Here is a 26,351-nt window from a genome sequence, read left to right as displayed (position 1 = left end):
TAGTTAGACATGGTCTACCCTGGACACAAGCCCGTGTATGCTGAGCCCTCTGTGGCTGGTTGTGGCGGTGCCCGTCGTTAGACATGGTCTACCCAGGACACAGGCCCGTGTATGCTGAGCCCTCTGTGGCTAGTTGTGGCGGTGCCCGTAGTTAGACATGGTCTACCCTGGACACAGGCCCGTGTATGCTGAGCCCTCTGTGGCTGGTTGTGGCAGTGCCCGTAGTTAGACATGGTCTACCCTGGACACAGGCCCGTGTATGCTGAGCCCTCTGTGGCTGGTTGTGGCAGTGCCCGTAGTTAGACATGGTCTACCCTGGACACAGGCCCGTGTATGCTGAGCCCTCTGTGGCTGGTTGTGGCGGTGCCCGTCGTTAGACATGGTCTACCCTGGACACAGGCCCGTGTATGCTGAGCCCTCTGTGGCTGGTTGTGGCAGTGCCCGTAGTTAGACATGGTCTACCCTGGACACAGGCCCGTGTATGCTGAGCCCTCTGTGGCTGGTTGTGGCGGTGCCCGTCGTTAGACATGGTCTACCCTGGACACAGGCCCGTGTATGCTGAGCCCTCTGTGGCTGGTTGTGGCGGTGCCCGTAGTTAGACATGGTCTACCCTGGACACAAGCCCGTGTATGCTGAGCCCTCTGTGGCTGGTTGTGGCGGTGCCCGTCGTTAGACATGGTCTACCCAGGACACAGGCCCGTGTATGCTGAGCCCTCTGTGGCTAGTTGTGGCGGTGCCCGTAGTTAGACATGGTCTACCCTGGACACAGGCCCGTGTATGCTGAGCCCTCTGTGGCTGGTTGTGGCAGTGCCCGTAGTTAGACATGGTCTACCCTGGACACAGGCCCGTGTATGCTGAGCCCTCTGTGGCTGGTTGTGGCGGTGCCCGTATTTAGACATGGTCTACCCTGGACACAGGCCCGTGTATGCTGAGCCCTCTGTGGCTGGTAGTTGCAGTGCCCGTCGTCAGCGTCGTTAGGAAGGTGAAGCTGATACGACGGTCCTTCGCGAACACCGACGGCCTGTGGACACTCGTGTACTGCATCCTCTGAGCCCGCTGTGTTCGCTCCTTCTTCTCCCTGTCAGGTCAATGGTATACTTGAAATATTGAGTAAAATAATCCATCTTAAATGTATAATTACTTATAAGCCAGTTGAAATGGAAATACATTACGAGCAACCCTCAATTAGACCTTTATTTGAGTTAAATAAAGTATTCACTTAAAAGTCGAACCCCTCTGAATATTGTAAATCTTATTAGTAAGCCACTTGAGAAGGATGTAGAAAATATTTAAATGTATTTTTTCGATTCCGAATTATATAAGCTGCCGAAGCGTACCTTCCTTTTTAATAACGAACAAAACGGTTTCAAAGTTTTACGAGTTATATGTACCTGCCGAGGACAGAACCAAGCTCGCGACGGAAGTTGGTGTTGAGCCAACCGTAGAGCAGAGGGTTGGTGACCGTGGAGCTCATCGCCACCAAGTGACAAACTGAGAACACCAGGTAGATGGTTTGGGGGGAGGTGAGCGCGTGAGGGTTGAGCTCCATGACGACTGTGAAGGCAGTCATGGGCAGCCACGACAGGGCGTACACGATGGCGATACAGGAGAGGATGATCATTGTGCGACGGTTACGGCGGAACTCTCTCTTGGCTGCAACAAACGACAAACACATCTATCAACTTCAAGTCAAACGTGCGAAGGAATCATTACAACCAACAGCAGAACTAACAAAAGAAGAAAAACCTAGAAAACTAGTCCAATTTATTTAGTTAGTTTTATCATGTTTCAGTCCAGGGAGCCGAAACTCCATCGGACTGAAGCTGTTCTAGGAACATGTCCTTTTATTGTACTATTCTTTTAAAGGCTATTTTAATCTTTCGTTTTTATGCAATTAACGATTGTTTTACAAAACTTTAAAATCATTTGAGTAAAAAAAAGACTCGTAATTTCGTAATACTGTAAGGTTCCATTTTAGCCAATACAAGTTTTAAATTAAAATTTAAATAATAAATGGTAGTGGAAATTGTAGTATGCCTTTGGTTCATGTTTGAGCTTGTAGAAAACCATAACATTCTACAGTTAAGATAATGTACAATACCTCTTTTACATATAGATTGTCTCGGTCCTGGTGGAGATATCAGATGGACACTGAGGTAGGCAGAGATCTTCGTGTGGATGATTGTTAGCACGAGAACTGGCACAAGGAACTGCAGAACTGATAAACTAAGAGTGTAGATGCACTGGATAAGAGGCGTGGGCCATCGCTCTACACACACCTCGTACATCACCAGACCTGTCAGTGTCAATCATCAACATCAGTACAAGGAACTGCAGAACTGATAAGCTAAGAGTGTAGATGCACTGGATTAGAGGCGTGGGTCATCACTCTACACACACCTCGTACATCACAAGACCTGTCAGAGTCAATCATCATCAGTACAAGGAACTGCAGAACTGATAATACAAGTGTGTAGATGCACTGGATTAGAGGCGTGGACCATCGCTCTTCACACATCTCGTACATCACCAGACCTGTCAGAGTCAATCATCAACATCAGTACAAGGAACTGCAGAACTGATAATACAAGTGTGTAGATGCACTGGATTAGAGGCGTGGACCATCGCTCTTCACACACCTCGTACATCACCAGACCTGTCAGAGTCAATCATCAACATCAGTACAAGGAACTGCAGAACTGATAATACAAGTGTGTAGATGCATTGGATTAGAGGCGTGGGCCATCGCTCTACACACACCTCGTACATCACCAGACCTGTCAGTGTCAATCATCAACATCAGTACAAGGAACTGCAGAACTGATAAGCTAAGAGTGTAGATGCACTGGATTAGAGGCGTGGGTCATCACTCTACACACACCTCGTACATCACAAGACCTGTCAGAGTCAATCATCATCAGTACAAGGAACTGCAGAACTGATAATACAAGTGTGTAGATGCACTGGATTAGAGGCGTGGACCATCACTCTACACACACCTCGTACATCACAAGACCTGTCAGAGTCAATCATCATCAGTACAAGGAACTGCAGAACTGATAATACAAGTGTGTAGATGCACTGGATTAGAGGCGTGGACCATCACTCTACACACATCTCGTACATCACCAGACCTGTCAGAGTCAATCATCAACATCAGTACAAGGAACTGCAGAACTGATAAGCTAAGAGTGTAGATGCACTGGATTAGAGGCGTGGGTCATCACTCTACACACACCTCGTACATCACAAGACCTGTCAGAGTCAATCATCATCAGTACAAGGAACTGCAGAACTGATAATACAAGTGTGTAGATGCACTGGATTAGAGGCGTGGACCATCGCTCTTCACACATCTCGTACATCACCAGACATGTCAGAGTCAATCATCAACATCAGTACAAGGAACTGCAGAACTGATAATACAAGTGTATAGATGCATTGGATTAGAGGCGTGGGCCATCGCTCTACACACACCTCGTACATCACCAGACCTGTCAGTGTCAATCATCAACATCAGTACAAGGAACTGCAGAACTGATAAGCTAAGAGTGTAGATGCACTGGATTAGAGGCGTGGGTCATCACTCTACACACACCTCGTACATCACAAGACCTGTCAGAGTCAATCATCATCAGTACAAGGAACTGCAGAACTGATAATACAAGTGTGTAGATGCACTGGATTAGAGGCGTGGACCATCGCTCTTCACACATCTCGTACATCACCAGACCTGTCAGAGTCAATCATCAACATCAGTACAAGGAACTGCAGAACTGATAATACAAGTGTGTAGATGCATTGGATTAGAGGCGTGGCCATCGCTCTTCACACACCTCGTACATCACCAGACCTGTCAGAGTCAATCATCAACATCAGTACAAGGAACTGCAGAACTGATAATACAAGTGTGTAGATGCATTGGATTAGAGGCGTGGCCATCGCTCTTCACACATCTCGTACATCACCAGACCTGTCAGAGTCAATCATCAACATCAGTACAAGAACTGCAGAACTGATAATACAAGTGTGTAGATGCATTGGATTAGAGGCGTGGCCATCGCTCTTCACATATCTCGTACATCACCAGACCTGTCAGAGTCAATCATCAACATCAGTACAAGGAACTGCAGAACTGATAATACAAGTGTGTAGATGCACTGGATTAGAGGCGTGGACCATCGCTCTTCACACATCTCGTACATCACCAGACCTGTCAGAGTCAATCATCAACATCAGTACAAGGAACTGCAGAACTGATAATACAAGTGTGTAGATGCACTGGATTAGAGGCGTGGGCCATCGCTCTTCACACACCTCGTACAACACCAGACCTGTCAGAGTCAATCATCAACATCAGTACAAGGAACTGCATAACTGATCAACCAAGACTGTATATGCACTGGATTAGAGGCGTGGGCCATCGCTCTACACACATCTCGTACAACACCAGACCTGTCAGAGTCAATCATCAACATCAGTACAAGGAACTGCAGAACTGATAATACAAGTGTGTAGATGCATTGGATTAGAGGCGTGGGCCATCGCTCTTCACACATCTCGTACATCACCAGACCTGTCAGAGTAAATTATCAACATCAATATAAGGACTACAGAATTGATAAACCAAATGTGTAGATGCATTGGATTTCGCTCTACACACACCTTGTACATCAAAAGACCTTTCAGAGTCAATAATCAACACTGCAAGGACTGCAGAATTGATAAATCAAGAGTGTATATGCACTGAATAAGAGGCGAGGGCCATCGCTCTTCACATATCTCGTACAACACCAGACCTGTCAGAGCCAATCATCAACATCGGTACAAGGACTGCATAACTGATCAACCAAGACTGTATATGCACTGGATAAGAGGCGAGGGTCATCGCTCTTCACACACGTCGTACGTAGTCAGGCCTGTCAGAGTCAATCATTGACAAACAGTAGTAAGTAATATTACTTTACTAGAATTACTAACAAACTATAGAATAACTCTTGGTATTCTATGGTTTTATAGTATTACTATTGTATTTTCTTATATAAAAAGTGTGGCGACTGAAACACTTAGTACTATTACCAAGCTAATATAACTAGAATATACTTTCCTTGCTCATTGAACACTCGTGAGACACTGGGATATATGATATGTCCAATAAAATATACATACCGTAATAATAAGTATGCCTACTGCTCTTTAAGAAAAGGAATTGCAGACCTAATCATGAATAGATATGCTAAATTGCAGATTTGAAGGCCATGAAACTATTGCATAGGACGATTGCTATGACAGAGATAACATTTAACAGATGACATTTCAAACCACGCCACTCACCCCCAATTTTGATGACTTCCACGTCCTGGTAGAGCACCAGGGGGACCATAACTAGTACAGAGAAGGTCCAGAGGAGAGTGATGGTGACTGCGACGCTGCAAGTGGCCATCTGACATACCTGGCCTCTTGGCGACCGAACTATCGTGTAATACCTGCAGACAATAACAAAGGTGTTAGCGTTGGCTGAGGCTTGTGACACTGCAAATGGCCATTTAACATACTTGGCCTTGTGGCGACCGAACTATTGCTAAACCTGCAGACAACCTGTTTTGGGAGATGCGGCTGGTGCGTCTATCGCTCAGCGATGATCCCTCTGCGTCAATCGCTGGCCACTGCTTGCTTTGCATTGTTTCAGGTTATTCTAATTTGCCAGAAGCGTCCATCGCTACAGCCTCCGGCGTCTGTAACTGAGCTGCTCGCGTCTATCGCGGACCATTGCTCCTAGAACAGGAGACGCAGTCGCTAGCGTCTATTAGAAGAAGAAACACGTGTTTTTGTTGTTGACTGTTTGTTTTAACCCAAGTTTTAGTGACATGTCACAATCAAAGTGGGGATTTAATAGCAAGGGAAATGATAAATCGATTGAAGCCATCTCAGTACATTTCGCTTTTCTAGAACGGAGTAGTTTTTCATTGATAATTAATTGAATTATCTAAACTTTTATTTAATAATATAAAATGTATCCCCCTTCAGGTCTCTTTTAAAACATAGAACGCACTTCTTTCCAGTGTTCGCACGACGTTTCTAAAATTTCTTAATCGTCTAATTCCTCAGCTAAAAAATACCTCACTATTTGCTTTTTACAGCTCATTTCACAAACAGCACTCCTTTCACCCCCAAAGAAAACCACTCACTAATCAAATAGTCTTAACGAACCGACGCTTTTGGCAAAACAGCCCCGAGCGATCCTCGCTAAGCGTCAGGACGCACCAGCCGTTTCTGGCAAAACAGGCCTTTAGCGTTGACCAGCGTTTGTGACGCTGCAAGGGGTTATTTTACATACATTTGGAGGTGCCCAACTATCGTGTAATACCTGCGAACAACAACAACGGTGGTTAGCATTGACTGTGGCCAACAGTGTGTAGCCAGCAACGAGTAGTGGATATACTGTAAGGCTCGCCTCTTCATACCTTCAATATGTAATGATGCGATCCAACTGAAGGTTGACATTAGAAAGTAGGGTCTGGACCGTTAAATCTTTGCTTTAAAATTGTATAAGTTACAATTACTACTAGTTAGTTAAAAAGCCTGACGTTACTTCCCCCACTCTAAAAAATACAAGCCCTTTCTTGAGAGAATTTTTCTTTCTTAGAGAGCAGTTTTATTAACTACTGTTTTACAATGTGCAATCTCTTTAACATTTATGTAACCAACTGAACCCGATTTGAACTTAGTTTAAAATCAATTGATTTCTTTATTTCTGCGGCCAAAATAAAGTTACGACCAATCAATAATGAAGCCTGTAAATATAGATTCCTCCAATTATGAATGCTTTATATAGGTCAAGCATAATGACTAATAATTAGTCATTATTAGTGTGGATAACAAAATTTGTATTACCAGAAATTATATTAGCCGCAGGTTTTAAAATAGAAAAGTTTTCATTGTATTTAATAAAACCTTAACCTCATATGTGGATGTGTTTGTGTAATTCCATCTGTCAGTATTATCAGACACGTTTGTAGCGGTCCCATATAAAGGCCGTAGACCTTGACTCCCCTTTAGCCCCTCCCCACCACCACAAGTGTAAGTGTACACACACCCTTACTGGGCCAAGGACGCTACCGACGCTGCATGCCAACTTATTACCTTATTTACATTTCTCTGATAACATTTATTTCATGGTCAACAGTGACAGTTGCACAAGTCAGATTAAATTTCATGTGAGATAGTAGCGTGTAGTGAAATAAAAACCTCAGTAAAACGTTTACCTGCAGTATCAATGTCCTTGTTTCATCCAGAAGTTTTAGAAATTACCTTTATTTTTTGGCTAACCAATTTTAGAGAGGACGTTTATTTGTTAACTATAGTTCACAATTTCAGATAAAGGAGAACTGAATCAGTTGATTAAAAATGCATTCTAATGCATTAGTGAACGGAGTGAGCGAAGAGAGCGAAGCTCTTATACGTCGACTGTTATGCATTTCGTAATACGCAAACTCCTCCTAGACGACTAAAGCAATCGTTTACAAATTTTGCATGGTGATAAAGACCATATCGGCGAGTGCCAACTATATGGCGTGAACAAAATCTCTCAGGAATCCGCCCCACGGCGTCTCAGAGTTTCAATGTAATCCTTATGGAAGCATTATCTATATATATATATATAAAATCCAATGTATGTTTGTTTGTATGTACGTATGTTTGTTTGTTTGTTTGTTTGTCCTTTATGGACTCCGAAACCGCTCGACAGATTGTAATGAAACTTTCAGGCATTATTAGGCATTATTCAAGGATGGTTTGTGTGAAGTTTGGTACAGATGCGTCAAAAGGGCTCCGCCCCAGTGGCTCTGGAGTTTCCCATGTTAACCTTATGAGTACTCATATTTAAATGGAATTAAAGAATCTTAACAGCTGGTTTAACTAAACAATTTGATTCTGTGATGTTCAATAGCATTAAAAAGTTAATAGGTTTAGCAACAGGGTGCGGCACTAATATTTTTTAAATTTATGACAACAGCTAATTTGCAACCAAAAGGAGAGTGAGCGTAGCGAACGAACTTCAACCTGGAGGCGTAGCGTAGCGAACGAGCTAACCTGAAAGCAAGTGAGCGCAGCGAACGAGCTCTAACCGAAAGGTGAGTGAGCGTAGCGAACGAACTTCAACCAGGACGTTATTGAGCCATGCGAACGAGCTCATCTTGAAAATGAACGAGCATTTGACATAAAACCACATTAGGACAGGACAACGTCTGTCGGGCCAGCTAGTTTGACATATAATAAACAAAGGAATTAGATCAGCTGTTGACTTTTAAATTCAGTTGATCAAGAAATAGCTGATGTCATTATTCCACAGATATTAGAACAGAAACGGTGTGTGGATCATAAATATAATCAAATGACGACATTAGCTGGAATCTTACACTAGGAGCCTTAACATCTTGTTTGGACGTTTATTGACAGTTCCATTTTGAATAATAAAACAAACATGTTTGCTTTCGGTACGTTCAACCATTTCAACTAAACTAACAGTTGAAGTTGTGTTTGAAATGTTCTAGGCTTACTTGAGAAAAGCTTATATTATCTTTTTAGTAGCCCGTATATTAGCGATGAAGTTTGGGAATTAGTACATGAATTTTGTGGGGTTTTACAAGAACAGAACTACGTGTTTCAAAGCGAACAAAGTTGATGTGTTTACATGGTAGTACATACAGCCTATCAACAAGGACCACTAGGAAGCACAACAATTTTAGCCAAAACTTGACGGCTTGAGCTCTCTTGTCTCTCATGTCTTTGGTCACTTTCCGATTGATTATAACAATTATTAACGTGTGAATGTGTGTATTAATGTGAATGTTCATATAACTTCTGTAACATTTGACTTAATGCTCACATTCATTAAAAAAAAAAATAAGCCAAATTACAAAATTAATTAAAATCAATCTATAAATTTAATATTGTAAAAAAAGATTTAAATTGTTTGACTGAGTATTTTCATCTAGTTGGCTAGTTAGTTATGTTTTAGTAGTTATGAAGGCCTCGGATCATATATATTTCGTGTTTTCACTTATATAATCACCACTGCATGAAGTATCTTTATGCAGTTATCAGTAGCCAAAATGGTAGAATCCGAAACTATAAGGGTTAATTTCTAGGCTATCACTAGCTGGAACTGTACCGCCTTCTGTTTAGGAAAAAGTTGATGACTAACCCAGAGGTTTTAAACTTAAAATGTAAATGCAGGTTTTCGAGAAGGCCTAAAATGACATCTCGGTGTTTTTACTCCCCTTCATTACAAAACTTTGTTTAGCCAATCTAATTACCCCAATATTTATCTCTACACAAATGTTGTCTTCACTTGGCCTACCACACACGGGAGACTTTTTCGGCCGACTGTCTGGCTGGACTCTGGAGTCGGGTGGACAATCAGAAAGTCGTCAAGGCTGTTTGGTCGTTGACTGTGGGTGCGCACACGCCACGACTGTTTAGTTGTCTTTCCAGTGTCACAAGGGTGGATATGACAGAAACCGCTGTCATATGTGCGTTACTGTTTAGATTTATAGCAAGAAAATGTGAAAGAAAATAGTGGGTGTATCCAAGTTATGGTCCGAGAACCTTGAAATGCCAGTTTTACCTCTTCTACTCGGATTTGAGAAAATATCCGGACAAATCTTTCATGTACTAATGAATGAGTGTTGATAGTTTTTAATATTATGACTGAATACTCATTCAAAGACTTTTTATAAAGAGGGGGCCGAGCCTCCACTTCATCAATGAATTTATAAACTTTTACGTCTCGCAAAACACTTGAACTTGTCGCAGCCATAACGCACTTGACTGTCTGCGTAGCGCACACACAAACAAACTCTGACAGACAGACATACTTTTTAGTCGTCAGTGTGCTCGTTCTAAGCCTTTATCAATACGTCACTACAGTTGAGTCGGGGAGCAGTCGGCGGCAAAATCGGTCAGCCCCAGACCAGAATGCCCCGACTGTCTGGCTACGGTCACAGAAAACGTACTACTATAACCCAGAATGCCAACCCGCATGGTAAAAAGCATTAAGCGTTTTGAGAGAGCTTTGCCTGTTAATCCGTAGGCAGCGCCACCAGCGTTGCTATGCTATTGCAATCAACTTTGGGTGGCGGGACCTATATGACTCCCGACTACGACAAAATAGTCGGCCGACAAAAAGTCTCTCGTGTGCGGTAGGCCTAAAACTGTAGGTAAAAAGAATTATGAAGCTCGATTGAGAAGGTAATAATATAAACTCTGCTGACTCCGCTCAATTTTGTGGATGCCTCTGCGAACGCTACCTAATATATCAATCAATTTAGACTAGGCCCGTTTTCAAAAAAAGGCAATGCAAGAAGCATTTCATGTAACAATTGGGGAAACAACGTTTTTAGGGTATTTCGACCCTGCTGAGTACGAATCTGCCTGTTGCCAACGCGAAATTTGAACCGGAAGTGCGGTATCCAAGATGGCGGCCAAAACTCTATTTGCCCCATATCTCCCTTGTTAGTTGGCCTAAAATAATGGTTTAAACGTGTATATAGGGGTTTTTCAGATGCCAAACACATTACAACACTCAAAATTGACTTAAATTAAGTTTTGAGGGCATATCTTCCAAAATGGCGCCCAAGATGGCCACCAAAAACTCTAATTTCATCATATCTCCCTTGTTTTTTGGCTGAAAATAATTATTTAGACGTCTGCATAGGAGTTTTCTCGGATGCCAAACACATTTCAACACCCAAAATTTACTTACATTAAGTTTTGGGGGCATATATTCCAAGATGGCACCCGAGATGGCCGCCAATATTTAGTGTTTAAAACCAGTCAGATATCTATTAGTGGCTGAATATGTGCTACTATTTTTGAAATACCAATTGAAATTTAGCAATGTTAAAGTAGAAGGCAAATTGTTTAATGTACTCTGGTGGCACCGTAGATAACGCGTAGTACAACAGAACCTGTAATCAAGGAATTTTTAGAATTAAGTGTGTATGATGTTGACGAATTTATCACTTATTAAAGGTGTCCAGTTATGTAAATAGATATTTATTGTAAAATATGACGATACCATACGTATTTTTTTTATGTTTTACAGCAATAAATAATTTGATTTGATCTGAACGTGTAGTCCAACAGAACCTGTAAAAATTATTTTTTAGACCATCCCTAAAATCCGCAAGAGGTGGTGCATGTAAATTAAATTAAACAAAGGTACTTTATAACACATTAATAAATAATAATAAACAATTAGGTTATAATATTAACAATGATACTGTACTGTTATATTGCATTGATCTTGTGGTACCACCCATCAATGAAGGTGGGAACTTAGCAATAGGGACGCAATACGTTATTTTCACATTTAACAAACGAGAAAACATAACAAATAGCGTTTACCGTGATTATTTAACAAATTGTTCAAAAACTCTCTATTGCTAAGTTTGAATAAACTAAGGATTTAATACAATTTGTACTTACCTTAAATAATTATTTCGTAGAAATGCATATAAATGTTTACTTTCTCTTCACAAACAAACTTTTATAGACGGTTGGAAAACAAAAGATTTTACCTTATTAACAATTATTTTGTACACATGTATACAATTTAGTCCAGTCAAGGAATGAGGTGTAGAGTGCGTGAGCAGGTACCTAAGCGATTCCTTCAGAAAATTGTTCAGGGGGCTTAGGGTGTTAACATACCAAAAGTCCTGACTCCTAGGTGGTGAGCCAGGGGGTGGAGGGGGGAAAAAGGGGGGGAGAAAGGTACGCATTTTGGGTTTTTTTATTATATCTCGAAAACTATCAACTTTTTGTATACTATAATAAATTATAAAATTGAAGAAGATTAAATTTTCTACAAGAAAAGTATATTATGTGTTAATTTTGGTTCAACAGATTACGAGTTATAACTTATTTAATTAATATCTTATTAAAATACTCCTTCCATAAGAAACACATGTAAATTAGTATGTGAAATGGGGCGAATCCTATCCGCCCAAAGGAAATATAACTGATATTCTGGAAATCTTGACAAAATTTCCAGTAATTTGACACTTTAATCATTAAAATTGATCCAAAATTAAGGCGAGGGCGAGGTAACAAAATGTCGAGTTTTGGTGTTTTTTTATTGGAAATATAAAAAAACCTCAAATCATCCCGTTTTTAAACGCTCACCCTCGCTTTAATTTTTGACAAAATTTCATGATTAAAGTGTCAAATTACTGGAAATTTTGTCAAGATTTCCAGAATATCAGTTATATTTCCTTTGGGCGGATAGGATTCGCCCCATTTCGCATACTAATTTACATGTATTTCTTATGGAAGGAGTATTTTAATAAGATATTAATTAAATAAGTTATAACTCGTAATCTGTTGAACCAAAATAAACACATTATATACTTTTCTTGTAGAAAATTTAATCTTCTTCAATTTTATAATTTATTATAGTATACAAAAAATTGATAGTTTTCGAGATATAATCAAAAAACCCAAAATGCGTACCTTTCTCCCCCCCTTTTTCCCCCCTCCACCCCCTGGCTCACCACCTAGGAGTCAGGACTTTTGGTATGTTAACACCCTAAGCCCCCTGAAAAAGTTTCTGAAGGAATCGCTTAGTTACCTGCTCACGCACTCTACACCTACTTTTGGATCATTCATTGACTGGACTAATTGTTTACTTTCTCTTCATAAACTAACTTTTATATACGCTTGGCCAACATGTTGCCATAAAAAAAAAACCTTTAAAAATATATTTTATTCATTGAGACCCATGGTAAACAAACCTCCATTGATGGGTGGTACCACAAGATCAATGCAATATAACAGTACAGTATCATTGTTAATATTATAACCTAATTGTTTATTATTATTTATTAATGTGTTATAAAGTACCTTTGTTTAATTTAATTTACATGCACCACCTCTTGCCGATTTTAGGGATGGTCTAAAAAATAATTTTTACAGGTTATGTTGGACTACACGTTCAGATGAAATCAAATTACTTATTGCTGTAAAACATAAAAAAAATACGTATGGTATCGTCATATTTTACAATAAATATCTATTTACATAACTGGACACCTTAAATAAGTGATAAATTCGTCTACATCACTACATCATACACACTTAATTCTAAAAATTCCTAATTACAGGTTCTGTTGTACTACGCGTTATCTACGGTACCACCAGAGTAGCCTACATTAAACAATTTGCCTTCTACTTTAACATTGCTAAATTTCAATTGGTATTTCAAAAATAGTAGCACATATTCAGCCATACTAATAGATATCTGACTGGTTTTAAACACTAAATACAATAATACGCACGGAGCTCACGTAAGCACGACAAAGTTTTTATTGCCATCTTCGAAACATATGTCATCTAAACTCAAAGGAAGTAAATAATGAGTGTTGCAATGTGATTAACATCCGAAGAAAATACCTTTTTAGACGTTTAAATAATTAATTTAAACAAACAAACAAGGGATATATATATACGGAAATAAGAGTTTTTGGTGGCCATTTTAGGTGCCATCTTGGAATATATGCCCCCAAAACTTAATGTAAGTAAATTTTGGGCGTTGCAATGTGTTTGGCATCCGAGAAAACCCCTATGCAGACGTCTAAATAATTATTTTCAGCCAAAAAACAAGGGAGATATGCGGAAATTAGAGTTTTTGGTGGCCATCTTGGGCGCCATTTTGGAAGATATGCCCTCAAAACTTAATTTAAGTCAATTTTGAGTGTTGTAATGTGTTTGGCATCTGAAAACCCCCTATATACACGTTTAAACCATTATTTTAGGCCAACTAACAAGGGAGATGTGGGGCAAAAAGAGTTTTGGCCGCCATCTTGGATACCGCACTTCCGGTTCAAATTTCGCGTTGGCAACAGGCAGATTCGTACTCAGCAGGGTCGAAATACCCTAAAAACGTTGTTTCCCCAATTGTTACATGAAATGCTTCTTGCACGTTATAGAGAGGTATTTTATAATTATGGGCCTGATCTAATTATCCATATATAAATCCCAAAGTACCCATGAACTTTTGAGAAAACTACGAGTCTCACCCCCATAAACCATATACTTAAAATGTTCGTCATGACGAGAAACCTTGCGCAAAACTATCCATTATTTCATAAATTGCCCTTTAAGGTCGCAATTCTAAAGGGAACTTTCCCTATACCTTATGTTAAAAATACCTCAGCTGTACTTATTTGTTTGTATTACTGTTGTTTATTTCAGCTTAACTTAACCAATCAATAGTTTTAGTAATACGTATGAAGTCAAACCGGGTGAAGTCCGTGGGCAACAGCTAGTATTGATATCAGTCTGTTAAGGTATGGATTTTCTTATTTGTTGTTATCTAGTATTTTTTTTTACGTTTACATTGAAGCGAAAAGACAAAAACAAAGTAAATTAGTTAATTCATGTGACTGCGGAGGAAACGGTTTTAACGCGAATTGAACGAACTGGACGTAGCAACTTATTGACGTTGCCCTAGAAGGAAGACTTCCTACTTTGAAAAATAATTAATTAAATTTGTTCAATGAAACTTGACTTGTATAACTTCATTCATTTCATTAACTTTATGAAAAAGATGCCTGCTTACACAGCTCACATTCCATTTACAAAAATATATATATATGTGTAATGTATATATTACATTTCCTAGCTGGTTAGGGATAAGTTATTAATTTCCACAGTTTGTGAAAGAACTATTCTTTAAGAAAGACGTATCTACGTACATTAATTTGTAATTTCCACGGGGGAATCATGATATAGACTTGAGTATTTTCCAGGTACTGTATTGGATCTACTAATGTAACATCGACTACCAATAATTTGATCAACCGGAACCATTGTTGGTTGGGTCCCACAGCTTTTCAACAAGGAATCACTGCATTTCCCTTACAATCCGGGAACCCATGTGTCTACGTCTACACAGTGACTACTAGTTTTTGTTATCAATGTTTGTACATTTAATTTAAATCAATAAGTTAACCCTAAAAACACTGTCAATTTGTATTCACGTCCTAGTTTTCCATTAATTCATAAAAAGGTAAATTTTGTAAATGGTAACTGGTTTGTCATTATGATAAACTAAACTGAACTTAGCTAACCTAACTTAGCTTAACACCTCAGTGTACTGTAAAAGAGTAGTGGGTAGCCCTTTTCTTGAAAAGACCAATAATATATATATATTATATTTATCTTTTGCCCTCCTCCTAATTCTTCCTTTCATGCGGGCTTTAAAACTCGTTAAATGATCATTCCCTCCTTAGCAAAAATATAAATAATTAATTTAAATAATTTAACTTAACCTAACCTAATTAGCCTTCAACTGTGGAACAATAAGCTACACACGCATGGGTAGACAGACTTGTGCTGTATTCTTGTACTAATGCCTTTTTATGGCAGATCTTAAGAAGAGGGGTACAGTTCCGTAAAGAACCCAAGAATCCAAGAAGCGGTTAAAATTCTCACGATTAAAATATTTCATATAATATAAATAATTAATGTAAATCAATATATATATGTACCTCTCTTCTTAAGATCTACCATAAAAAGGCATTAGTACAAGAATACAGCACGAGTCTGTCTACCCATGCGTGTGTAGCTTATTGTTCCGCAGTTGGAGGCTAATTAGGTTAGGTTAAGTTAAATTATTTAAATTAATTATTTATATTTTTGCTAAGGAGGGAATGATCATTTACCGAATTTTAAAGCCCGCATGAAAGAAAGAATTAGGAGGAGGGCAAAAGAGAGGATTTGAGGTAGGGAGACTACAGCCCCCTCTCTCGCGCAACAAGAGAGATGTCCGCGGAACAAAAGCGATGTTTCGGCCGGTCCCGAAACCTACCTGCTGACCCCCGGAGCAAAAGTGACATGAAAAAATTAGCCTTCGAACGCGGAACAAAGGTGAGACAGCCCTTATTTATCGCATCTCGCCTCGACAACGTCTTTTATTGGCAGGACTAAGTTTTCTATTATCAATATTTTAAGTGTGGCAGTCTGCTTGAAATTCGATAAGTGATATAAACAAGCATTCATACAGCCTACGACAAATAAAAAATATTAATGTGAAATAAAATAAAATCAAAATCTCTTTATTCCTGAATAATAATCCTGAATTTCATTTGTATACACTGGTGAAACTTGATAACGAATACGGTGTACTTCACCTGAGGGCAAGTATTACATAAGTCAATGATTGAGTTGAATCAATATCCTGTTGAAAGTTTCATTATTTTGTTTTCTTGGAGGAATATCCAATTAGGCCGAACATTTTCATAGGTGGATGTAGATAGCGTTGGGCATGAGGGGGGGGGGTCGGTTGTTACCCCTACTATAGACTAAAACACGCCACTCCGTGTAAAGTACTTCATCCCTCTGTAAATCTACGAAGCGGCAATACACAAACCGGTAAAGTTACAAAAAATATTTTAGCCGCCGTTTTTTCTATATGGCTGCCAACTTGGATGTTTACTAATGAAAGAGCATATATTTTATGATTATTTTACAAAATAAATGGAGTTTAAAAACGTTTTTATTGTTGGCGTTTTTTTTTCTCTAAAACTACTCATTGATCACTTACAGCGTGTTAAAACTAAGAAAAAAATACTTGCGGTGTACATTCTGTGTCATGTAACTCCTAATCGAGTAAGTTAGAGAGAAAATACTTTATGTATTTAATGGTTTTTTTTAGAATGTATATGCAATTGTAAGACTTATTGGTAGTTCTGAGCAATTACTTGGTCAACCCCGAACATTTTCATATTTTAATACGGTCATAAGGATGTTCTCAGAAAACAAGAAACATATAATTCAAGCCCCGCAAGGCCATCGTACAGGTGGTTATCTCCCGCTATCTCCACGTCCCACCACCTCCGAATTCAGAGTGACCCCTATAATCCTCGGTTACTGCATGCGTTAAGACTCCGTCCTAACCTAACCTAACCTAGCCTAACCTAACCTAACCGTACAGGTTGCCGAGCGATATGTAGGTTCAAAGTCCATGCGATAACAGTGGCTTGTGGGAGACGCGCGGAAGGCCAGTGACAGTACCGTTATGTTAGGTTAGGTTAGGTTAGGTTACGTTAGGTTAGGTTAGGTTAGGTTAGACTAATTCATAACATAACATAACCTAACCTAACCTAACCTAACGTAACCTAACCATGCGGGGCTTGAATCATATGTTTCTTGTTTTCTGAGAACATCCATATGACCGTGGTAAAATATGAACAATTTTGGGGCTGACCAAGTAATTTTTCAGAATTACCGACTTATTTACTCTTAGCATTTACCTAACCTTACTCGTTTAGTAGCTCGATGACGCAGAATGTACACCGCAAGTCATTTTTAGACAAATTAAGTTATTACCGTAGTACTCATGGTATGATCTGGACCCGGGATCTATTTACATTTTCGGTCAATCGACAAAGTAACAAAGTATGTAAAACATCTTGTATTTGGTCAGTATTAATATTTTTACCGATCACAATACCCATCAGTGATTTCGGCATTGAGATTAACGGCAAATAAGAACACAAAAGAACACTAAACGTGCTCAAACTAATTTGATAAATTCATAGACTTAAGTGATTTTGTTCATACGTAAACATGCAATAACTACTGATTGCTAGAGTTGTAGATCATAATAAATAATAGCACTTTACAGAGTAAAATTATGTTTTTTGCACTTCATATATGGTTAAAAGAGTATCAATACTATATTCTACAGTTATTTCTGGTAACATTTTGGGATTCATTTTTATTCAAGATATTTAGTTTATACCAACTAATAGTTTTATCTTATCGTAACAATAAGTTTACACCAATGAGTTATCACATCAGCACCTACAACATTTAAATTTTTTACTTCTATAACATCAGTGACATGAGTTTAGTTTGATGAATATATAAAATTTGAAATTAGCTTTGGCACCAACTGTAACAAAATAATTACATGAATCCTAAATTATATCTAATGATAAGCATTGTATAAATGTAAGTAGCCTAATTAACTGTATGTAAAGATTTAATTGTGTACCTCGACTGTGTTAATAATCACCTAGCACAATTAAAAGCATTGTTAACCATTGGAATAATAATGTGAAACTACCATCTACAGCATAGCTAGTCTTCAAGAAAGGCGTCATCAACCAAGTTAATTTAGAACTGGATGTATTCTTTCTGATTACAATCCCTAAGGAGTTGAAATGTCAAAAGTGAACATTTTCAAACGAGCTTCATTAAGTTTTATATTCGTGATTAATACTCATAGAGGATTTATATGCAAAAAAGATACGACAAAACGTAAGAGTATTTATTTAGTATTAAAACCCCTCCTAATTAGACTTGTAATTTACGGAAGTAAAAAAATACGTCCAATAACATTTAAAATATATATTTACCATTTATTGAGTTTTAGCCTACTGATGGGTCGCCGGAATTTTACCCCCCTGGAATTTTACCCCCTGGGCAAAGCTGACGTCACTATGACGTAGTAACCTCAGTGGCCAAAAGTTTGTTCGCGGCCGGAATTTTACCCCCGCGGATTTCGAAGTCTAATGAAAATAGTCAGAGCGTGATTAATTCAATTAGCGATAAAAACCGGAATTTTACCCCCTGTCCATATAACTAGTGTTTAGACAACTGAAATGTACGGGCCGGATTTTTACCCCCCGGAATTTTACCCCCGGAATTTTACCCCCCGGAATTTAACCCCCGGATTTTTACCCCCGGATTTTTACCCCCCGGAATTTTACCCCCTGGCCGATTTTAGAAATTGAATGATTGGTTTTTATTTCTGTTTTTAATTAATTGTAAACATTTCATTATTTAGTGGCCTTTCTTTATTTATTTATTTTGTAATCTCAACTAAGTCAAACGAATTCGCTGTTTAATTTTGATGTTTGGGATTTGCCTTTGGGGCAAACTGTTGGTTATTACGTATGTAAATAAGTAATAGGCCATGTTAATAAGTATGAAAAACTTAATAATAAAACTTAATAATAAAATGTTTACTATTAAATTAAAACAGAATGATGATAATTAATCATTCTAATTTTTATATCTAGCCAGGGGGTAAAATTCCGGGGGTAAAATTCTGGGGGTAAAAATCTGGGGGGTAAAATTCCGGGGTAAAATTCCGGGGGGTAAAAATCCGGGCCGTACACTCTAGGTTTTTATAATTTGATGTGTTCTGATTAAATTCACAACCGTGAAAATATATGTTTAATTCCGCGTTTAATCCATCTGATGGCGCGAAACTCAAAAGTTCGCGGCCGGAATTTTACCCCCTGGTTTGTGACGTCACGTTTGCCCAGGGGGTAAAATTCCAGGGGGATAAAAATCCGCTACCCCCTACTGATCACATTAAAATTCTATAAATTGGTGTAAATACAATACTGTATGTGCAAATATACTATAAATTGGTACATACAACGATCTATAATATACAGGGTACAGTAAGTAAACAGACGAAGTCTGGGAAATGGTTTTATGAGTCAAAATAAAAAAGAAATTTGTTTAAGAAAATGCCTCGTTAACAAGAAATCCCGCCCTATTGTTTTATGGTATTTAAAATTTATATATTCAAAAATATTTAAGATATCCTTAAACTAGTTGCGCAAAATAAGAGAAAACCCCTTCTATTTCAAAATGGGAGCCATATTAATATTTATATTTAAATTACCAAAATGGGTGATTTTATTTTGAAAAAAAACTTAATTTATCTAGAATTTAAAATGTCTTATATAACGGAATCAGATTCATTATTAAAAAGATAATTGGTTAGTTTAAAAGGGTCCAAAAAAATCCAAGTTATAATACCCATTTACCATTTCAAAATTATGCTTGTATACAGGGTGTCCCGTAACTCTCTTGACACATGTATATTATTGCTTGGGTGAAGACAAACATATTTCACCATAGGAACATAGGTCTGTGGTGCCTAGTTTACCGTCTGTCTGTATTTATGAGTTTTTTACAAAAGAATTAATAACTCATAAACGGTTTTAGATACAGCATTGAGATTTTTCAAAAATGTTTATCTTATTAAGACCTATTTTTCTTTAAATTATACTAAAAAAGCATCAACCGTTTAAAAATGGCGGCCATTTAAAATTGTTGATGCCAAATTTCACGAAAACCGTTAGTTTTACAAAAATTTGCAGGAAACAAAAACGTTAGTAAATTTTATGTAGATTTCAATGATACCATATTTGTTGAGGATCGATAAATAATAACAGAGAAATATCTTCTTTTCCAAATGCATGCGTCAATCTGGTGTTTTAAAACATTACAGCCGATTACATCATTGTTTGGCACTCGACCGCCTGACCTCAGTCCTATCGACTTCTTCCTTTGGGGCACCATGTTCCTATGGTGAAATGTGTTTGTCTTTAAGCAATAACGTTATATACATGTCTCCAGAGAGTTACGGGACACCCTGAAGAAAAGTAGATAAAAGGCGAAAATAACTACATATGTACAATTATTTTATTCATTTAGATCAATATTTTTGGGCATCACCAATCTTATTGAAATAAGGAGAACACAGTCCTTGCTGTCACCACAGTTCATCGCACACACACAAAAACAAGTTAATAAAAAATAAAATAAAATAAAATCACATACTTAAGTTCTCTTACTCCGACGTTTCGCCACACGGAGTTAAAGAACTTTGCTCTTTGATTTTATTTTTATTTTTGTATTTTTATTATTACGCTAAGTAGCGTTTCACTGTTTATCCGTTATTGATTCGCTAGTCCTAGTCGCCAGTGAGTGGCTAACACATCAAGGGGGTACCGTAACACTAAGTATCGTGCACTGTTTATCCGTTATTGATTCACTAGTCCTAGTCGCCAGTGAATGGCTAACACATCAAGGTGGTACCGTAACACTAAGTATCGTGTCACTGTTTATCCGTTATTGATTCACTAGTCCTAGGCTCTAGCGAGTGGCTAACACATCAAGGTGGTACCGTAACACTAAGTACCGTGTCACTGTTTATCCGTTATTGATTCACTAGTCCTAGGCTCTAGCGAGTGGCTAACACATCAAGGTGGTACCGTAACACTAAGTACCGTGTCACTGTTTATCCGTTATTGATTCACTAGTCCTAGGCTCTAGCGAGTGGCAAACACATCAAGGTGGTACCGTAACACTAAGTCTAGTATCGTGTCACTGTTTATCCGTTATTGATTCACTAGTCCTAAGCTCTAGCGAGTGGCAAACACATCAAGGTGGTACCGTAACACTAAGTATCGTGTCACTGTTTATTCGTTATTGATTCACTAGTCCTAGTCACTAGCGAGTGGCAAACACATCAAGGTGGTACCGTACCGCTAAGTATCGTGTCACTGTTTATCCGTTATTGATTCACTAGTCCTAGGCTCTATCGAGTGGCAAACACATCAAGGTGGTACAGTACCGCTAAGTATCGTGTCACTGTTTATCCGTTATTGATTTACTAGTCCTAGTCACTAGCGAGTGGCAAACACATCAAGGTGGTACCGTACCGCTAAGTATCGTGTCACTGTTTATCCGTTATTGATTCACTAGTCCTAGTCACTAGCGAGTGGCAAACACATCAAGGTGGTACCGTAACACTAAGTATCGTGTCACTGTTTATCCGTTATTGATTCACTAGTCCTAGTCGCCAGTGAATGGCTAACACATCAAGGGGGTACCGCAACACTAAGTATCGTGTCACTGTTTATCCGTTATTGATTCACTAGTCCTAGTCACTAGCGAGTGGCAAACACATGAAGGTGGTACCGTACCGCTAAGTAGCGTGTTACTGTTTATCCGTTATTGATTCACTAGGCCTAGTCACTAGCGAGTGGCAAACACATCAAGGTGGTACCGTACCGCTAAGTAGCGTGTCACTGTTTATCCGTTATTGATTCACTAGGCCTAGTCACTAGCGAGTGGCAAACACATCAAGGTGGTACCGTAACACTAAGTAGCGTGTCACTGTTTATCCGTTATTGATTTCAACGTTTAGTTCGAGGATCCAGCCATTAGACGAATTTGACGTTTGACATTTTCAGGCTTTGCTATCGCGATGAATGTAAAACTAAACGTAGTTTTATGTGTGAATGGACAACTAAGTCTATAAATACGAGCCTGATATGCATCTAAGTGTCATATTATTTTCCGATTTGCCCATCAATTTGGCTTATTATTACTCATCCACAAATATTCCCAGCGGTAATTTAATGACTGGAAGGAATCAAATTAGTGGATTGTTATAAGTGCAGTAAAAAATGTTTGTATCATATTATTTCAAGTAAAACCCCTCTCAAGTTGGGTGAAGTACCCAAGAAAAAGAGGGACTACAAAGCAATGAAGTTTCTTTACACTCTTCGATTTTCTGTTTATATTTTGTTGTTATTTCGTCACCGGCAACCCATAAGACCCATGGATTTTTTTTTATTTTAGATTAAATTTTTATGCTTATTTTTTAGTCTATTTTAATTTATAAAGGGGTTCTGCACATCTACTGTACACGAAAATATCTTTCTGACAGTATGCGTAGATTTTCCCTACGATACACACGAGCCAAAGAAAAGGTTTTAAAGGAACTTGATTGCCTATTAATATATATGAAAGTGTTCAATCATTAGTTTTAAACACAAAACACGTTAAACCTACATTCACCATTTGAGAGTGGCTACAAGCACCTAATAAGATTGTTACGTATATATTTGTGAAAGACCAACCAATTAAACGTCTCTATAGTTAATTTGATAAATAGCCTCACTAAGGATTGATAACCTTATTGAAAGTAACTGAACTGTAGACGATGGGGGTTTTACAGAGTACACTTCTACAAGCTGCGGTTCCTTTTACATAGAGTATGACATTTACTAACCTGTCAAGTGCTATTGCAGATATGGTTCCCGCACTGACTGTGATGTTGGTTCCCTGAGCTACAGGCACCATCTTGCAGAGGAAGACTCCCAAGGTCCACTCGGTCCTCAGCAGGGAGATGAGGGTGAAAGGCATGACCAGGAGACACAGCCCCAGGTCGGCGATCGCTAGGTTCACGATGTAGAGGTTGCGAGGCGTCGGACCCGAGTTGGACATGGTGCGGCGTGAACACTGTCGAGCCACTACAAAGCACAGCAGGGCGTTGGACACGACACCTGCAGACAAACACGGCGTGTGAAAACAGATCATCGTATAGAGAGATTTGTCTAATTCAGATAAACCTCTCTTTGCCTCTGAGATTTATCATTTGTCTACATAAATAAACCTGAACTACCAAATCACATCTAAAGACCAGTAACCCCTCCCTCAAACAAGTTACAAAAAACAAAACAAACAACAAAGTTACAAGAAACAAGAAAACAAGTCCCGGACTCTATCGTCTAGACCAGCATTTAAAACTCACAGTCGTAACGGGGTTTTCCAAGGGGTTGACCCTCATTAGCGCCGCGAGCGAGGGTTTGGAACTCTAACACGAGGCAGCAGGTTAAAATACAGTCTGGTACAGAAGTATATTTCTTGTCTCTACTATCCCAGGCCTAGCATCTAGTGCTAATGACACAGTACCAAAATTACAGTTAGGTTAGATTAAGATAGGTTATAAAAAAAAATTGAAAAAGGTATAAAAGTGTTATTTCATTTTCGGAGTTCATTTATTTTATGAAGACGACCTCAATATATCTTGTGATTTTGGTGCTGTGCCACTAGCACTTGATAGAAATTAAAATATGTATGTGTCAGAGAACCAATGCGGCCTAAGTCACGGCCTTAGTAAGCGGTCTCAACAAATTAGGACTTGAAAGCCACAAACCTGGTTAAAATGTGCACTAGAGATGTTAAGTATAATCACGTAAAATGCGTGCATGCTTTTGTCGTATCAGGTAACTAAGCTATTTCGAAATCGAGCAATTGCAAAGTATTACAGGAGTTGCTTGAAAACCTATAACAGGCATAATTTCCGATGAATTTAAAGAGTCAACTCAAAAGATTATGTAACTAATGGAAATACTCATAACGAATGCAGGGCAAAAGCGGACACGGAACATTGGGGAAACATTATTAAAGAGGGCAATAGCGGACTCTAGGAATTACTGACAGAGGGTTGGCAGGTCTCTGCAAATATTTCAAGGGTGGAACATTGTGACACATGTATCTACGACCGGAAAAGGGTGCGAGGGAAGGAGGCCATGGGTATCACAAAGAAATTTATGTTGAGTAAACATTTTTGTTGGTTTGCTTGTCACTCGTCCGATTTGAAAAATAATGGCTTAAAGGAAAGCTGGTATTTCACTGAAGGTTCTTGGACTAAAATGTATTTGATTATATAATTATAACCGGTAAAATACATCTAAAAATTGAAGTAAAAATTAAAAAAAATCTTTTTTTTAATACAGTAGATAAATATATGTCGATGCTTGATGTGAAATCTGTGCGTGCATATCTTCTATTTGAGACCTCAACCATGAAATTCGGTCTCGTAGAAGAGCCAAACAAACTCGGAAAAGAAAAACAAAATTGAACTCCCATAAGAAAAAATATATAATAGGATACGTACCTTGGTCCGTCTTCAGTCTTATTTTAGTCAATGGATGACTAGACTAGTTTCGGGTACAAAGACCCATTGTCAAATCCTTTTCAAAACATCATGCTATGTTTTGAAAAGGATTTGACAATGGGTCTCTGTACCCGAAACTAGTCATCCATTGACTAAAATAAGACTGAAGACGGACCAAGGTACGTAACCTATTATATATTCGAATATCAGTCTTGGTGGCAAAGATGTTTAAATGTTCCCATAAGAAACACGTCGGAGCTAATTTCGTTTACGTATAAAAGCCAGCCAAGTGGGACTGTAGATTAATATACGCCGATTTTTGATGTGAAAATAATCTGTTTGAGCATACCTTCAATTTGAAACCTCAATCATGAAAATCGGTCAGGTAGAAGAGCCAAACGAACTCGGAAAAGCAACCCCAAATTTAACTCCCATAAGAAATACATGAGATTAATAATATAGATATAGAAATAAATAGTATAGATATAGAAATAAATAATATAGATATAGACAATATGGGTTTCCTTTGGATATTTTTTTATGCAACAAAAACACGTTGTAAGTTATAATTTACGTAACTTCTTTGAAGAGTGGAGGTGAAATAAATACAGTATGTGTGTGTAAAAAATTGAACAAACCGTTCTACCAACAACTAATGACAAGTCTGGTTGCGTAGGCAACACTGTTGGGACAAGTTTACTTGCCTGAGGTGATGAGCACGGAGTAGAAGACAATGAGGACTATCTCTGCGTCAGGTCTGAGTATCCTGCGGGACTGGCGGTGTTCCTGAAGGATCTGTAGAGCCTCCTTCAGGCTGAAGTTGAACACCGACGTTGACAAGTTGAAGGCGTCCTCGCTATCCGAGTAGTCCTCGCCATCCTCACCAATGTTCATAGTTACATGAGTTTTTCTTCTCAAACTAGTCAGTTCGTCAACATTCTCTACACAGTTTTCTACGCGCAGTCCTCGTCGGATGTATTTTGTAAGAAGAGAGGTCACCACTATATTCAGAACCTGAAACTGAAAAGGATCATGGTTTTAAATAGCTCACATTTGTACAATTAATAAATCTATACAGTACTGTATTTTATGAAAGTGTTGTATTACAATAAATAAATAAATAAAATAATAAATAAATAAATTAATAAAAATGCCTTTATTTATCAAGCGTTTCTCAGTACAAATACTGCTTCTCAGAACAACTTTTGTCAATAACAATATAAAACTAACAACAAATAAATAGAGCAATAACAAAACAGAAACAAGACAGTATGAGTAACAATAATTAACCATCAGTGCACAATTCTTTGATCTTAACTCTAAATGATGATAAAGAATATTTTTTGAGGCCAGAGGGGAGGTCGTTGTACAGTTTTGGACCGAAGTACGAGAAGCTTCGTCTTCCAAACTCAAGCCTCACTCTTGGAAAGTGAAGCTGGAGACCACCATGGCGGGTACTACGCTGAGAGACCTCCTCCCGGAAAGAGAGCCTCTCAAGAAGGTACTGTGGCTCCTGTAAAACAAGAGCCTTGTGCACCATGCAGCACGTCACGTTAATCTTGATAAGTAACCAAGCACGTAATGGGTGCCCGCATTAGTTCGAAGGTTTAGGGATATATATCTTGATCAAATTTGGAAATTTCGTTAATTTTTATACTAAGCCTATTTATGCAGTTTATTACATTATTTACAGTTTAATTATGAAAAACACACTTGATAACCTTCCCGGTAGCACTAAACCCAAATACTCATTGAAATTATGTTATTGAAATAAAAAAAACATTCT

General features: G+C 38.5%; 1 protein-coding gene across 1 annotated transcript; it reads right to left on the bottom strand.

Annotated features, from left to right (window-relative positions):
- Positions 1 to 609: 609 nt before the first annotated feature.
- On the bottom strand, positions 610 to 25,531 carry LOC128983394 (neuropeptide Y receptor type 2-like). The gene is made up of 6 exons (XM_054402670.1): positions 25,270 to 25,531; positions 22,895 to 23,168; positions 5,335 to 5,486; positions 2,102 to 2,296; positions 1,392 to 1,653; positions 610 to 1,078 (listed from the first exon to the last, which is right to left on the bottom strand). The coding sequence occupies exons 1-6, from the start codon at positions 25,457 to 25,459 to the stop codon at positions 892 to 894; spliced, it is 1,260 nt and encodes a 419-aa protein (XP_054258645.1). The 5' UTR covers positions 25,460 to 25,531; the 3' UTR covers positions 610 to 891.
- Positions 25,532 to 26,351: the final 820 nt, after the last annotated feature.

This window comes from Macrosteles quadrilineatus, unplaced genomic scaffold, assembly GCF_028750875.1.
Source record: "Macrosteles quadrilineatus isolate MER2022 unplaced genomic scaffold, UCM_ALF_1.0 Scaffold_1__1_contigs__length_201487025, whole genome shotgun sequence".
NCBI lineage: Eukaryota > Metazoa > Arthropoda > Insecta > Hemiptera > Cicadellidae > Macrosteles > Macrosteles quadrilineatus.
Note: the sequence above shows the minus strand (reverse complement) of the source record. Positions and strands in the feature narration are given on the sequence as shown.

What these genes read in the sequence shown, in the direction of transcription:
- LOC128983394 (XM_054402670.1), bottom strand. Translation starts at nt 25,459, where the DNA reads ATGAACATTGGTGAGGATGGCGAGGACTACTCGGATAGCGAGGACGCC. An exon ending in CTCCGTGCTCATCACCTCAG is followed by an intron (nt 23,169 to 25,269) that starts GCAAGTAAACTT and finishes GTTTGTCTGCAG; the next exon opens with GTGTCGTGTCCAACGCCCTG. An exon ending in GGAAGTCATCAAAATTGGGG is followed by an intron (nt 2,297 to 5,334) that starts GTGAGTGGCGTG and finishes TGACACTGACAG; the next exon opens with GTCTGGTGATGTACGAGGTG.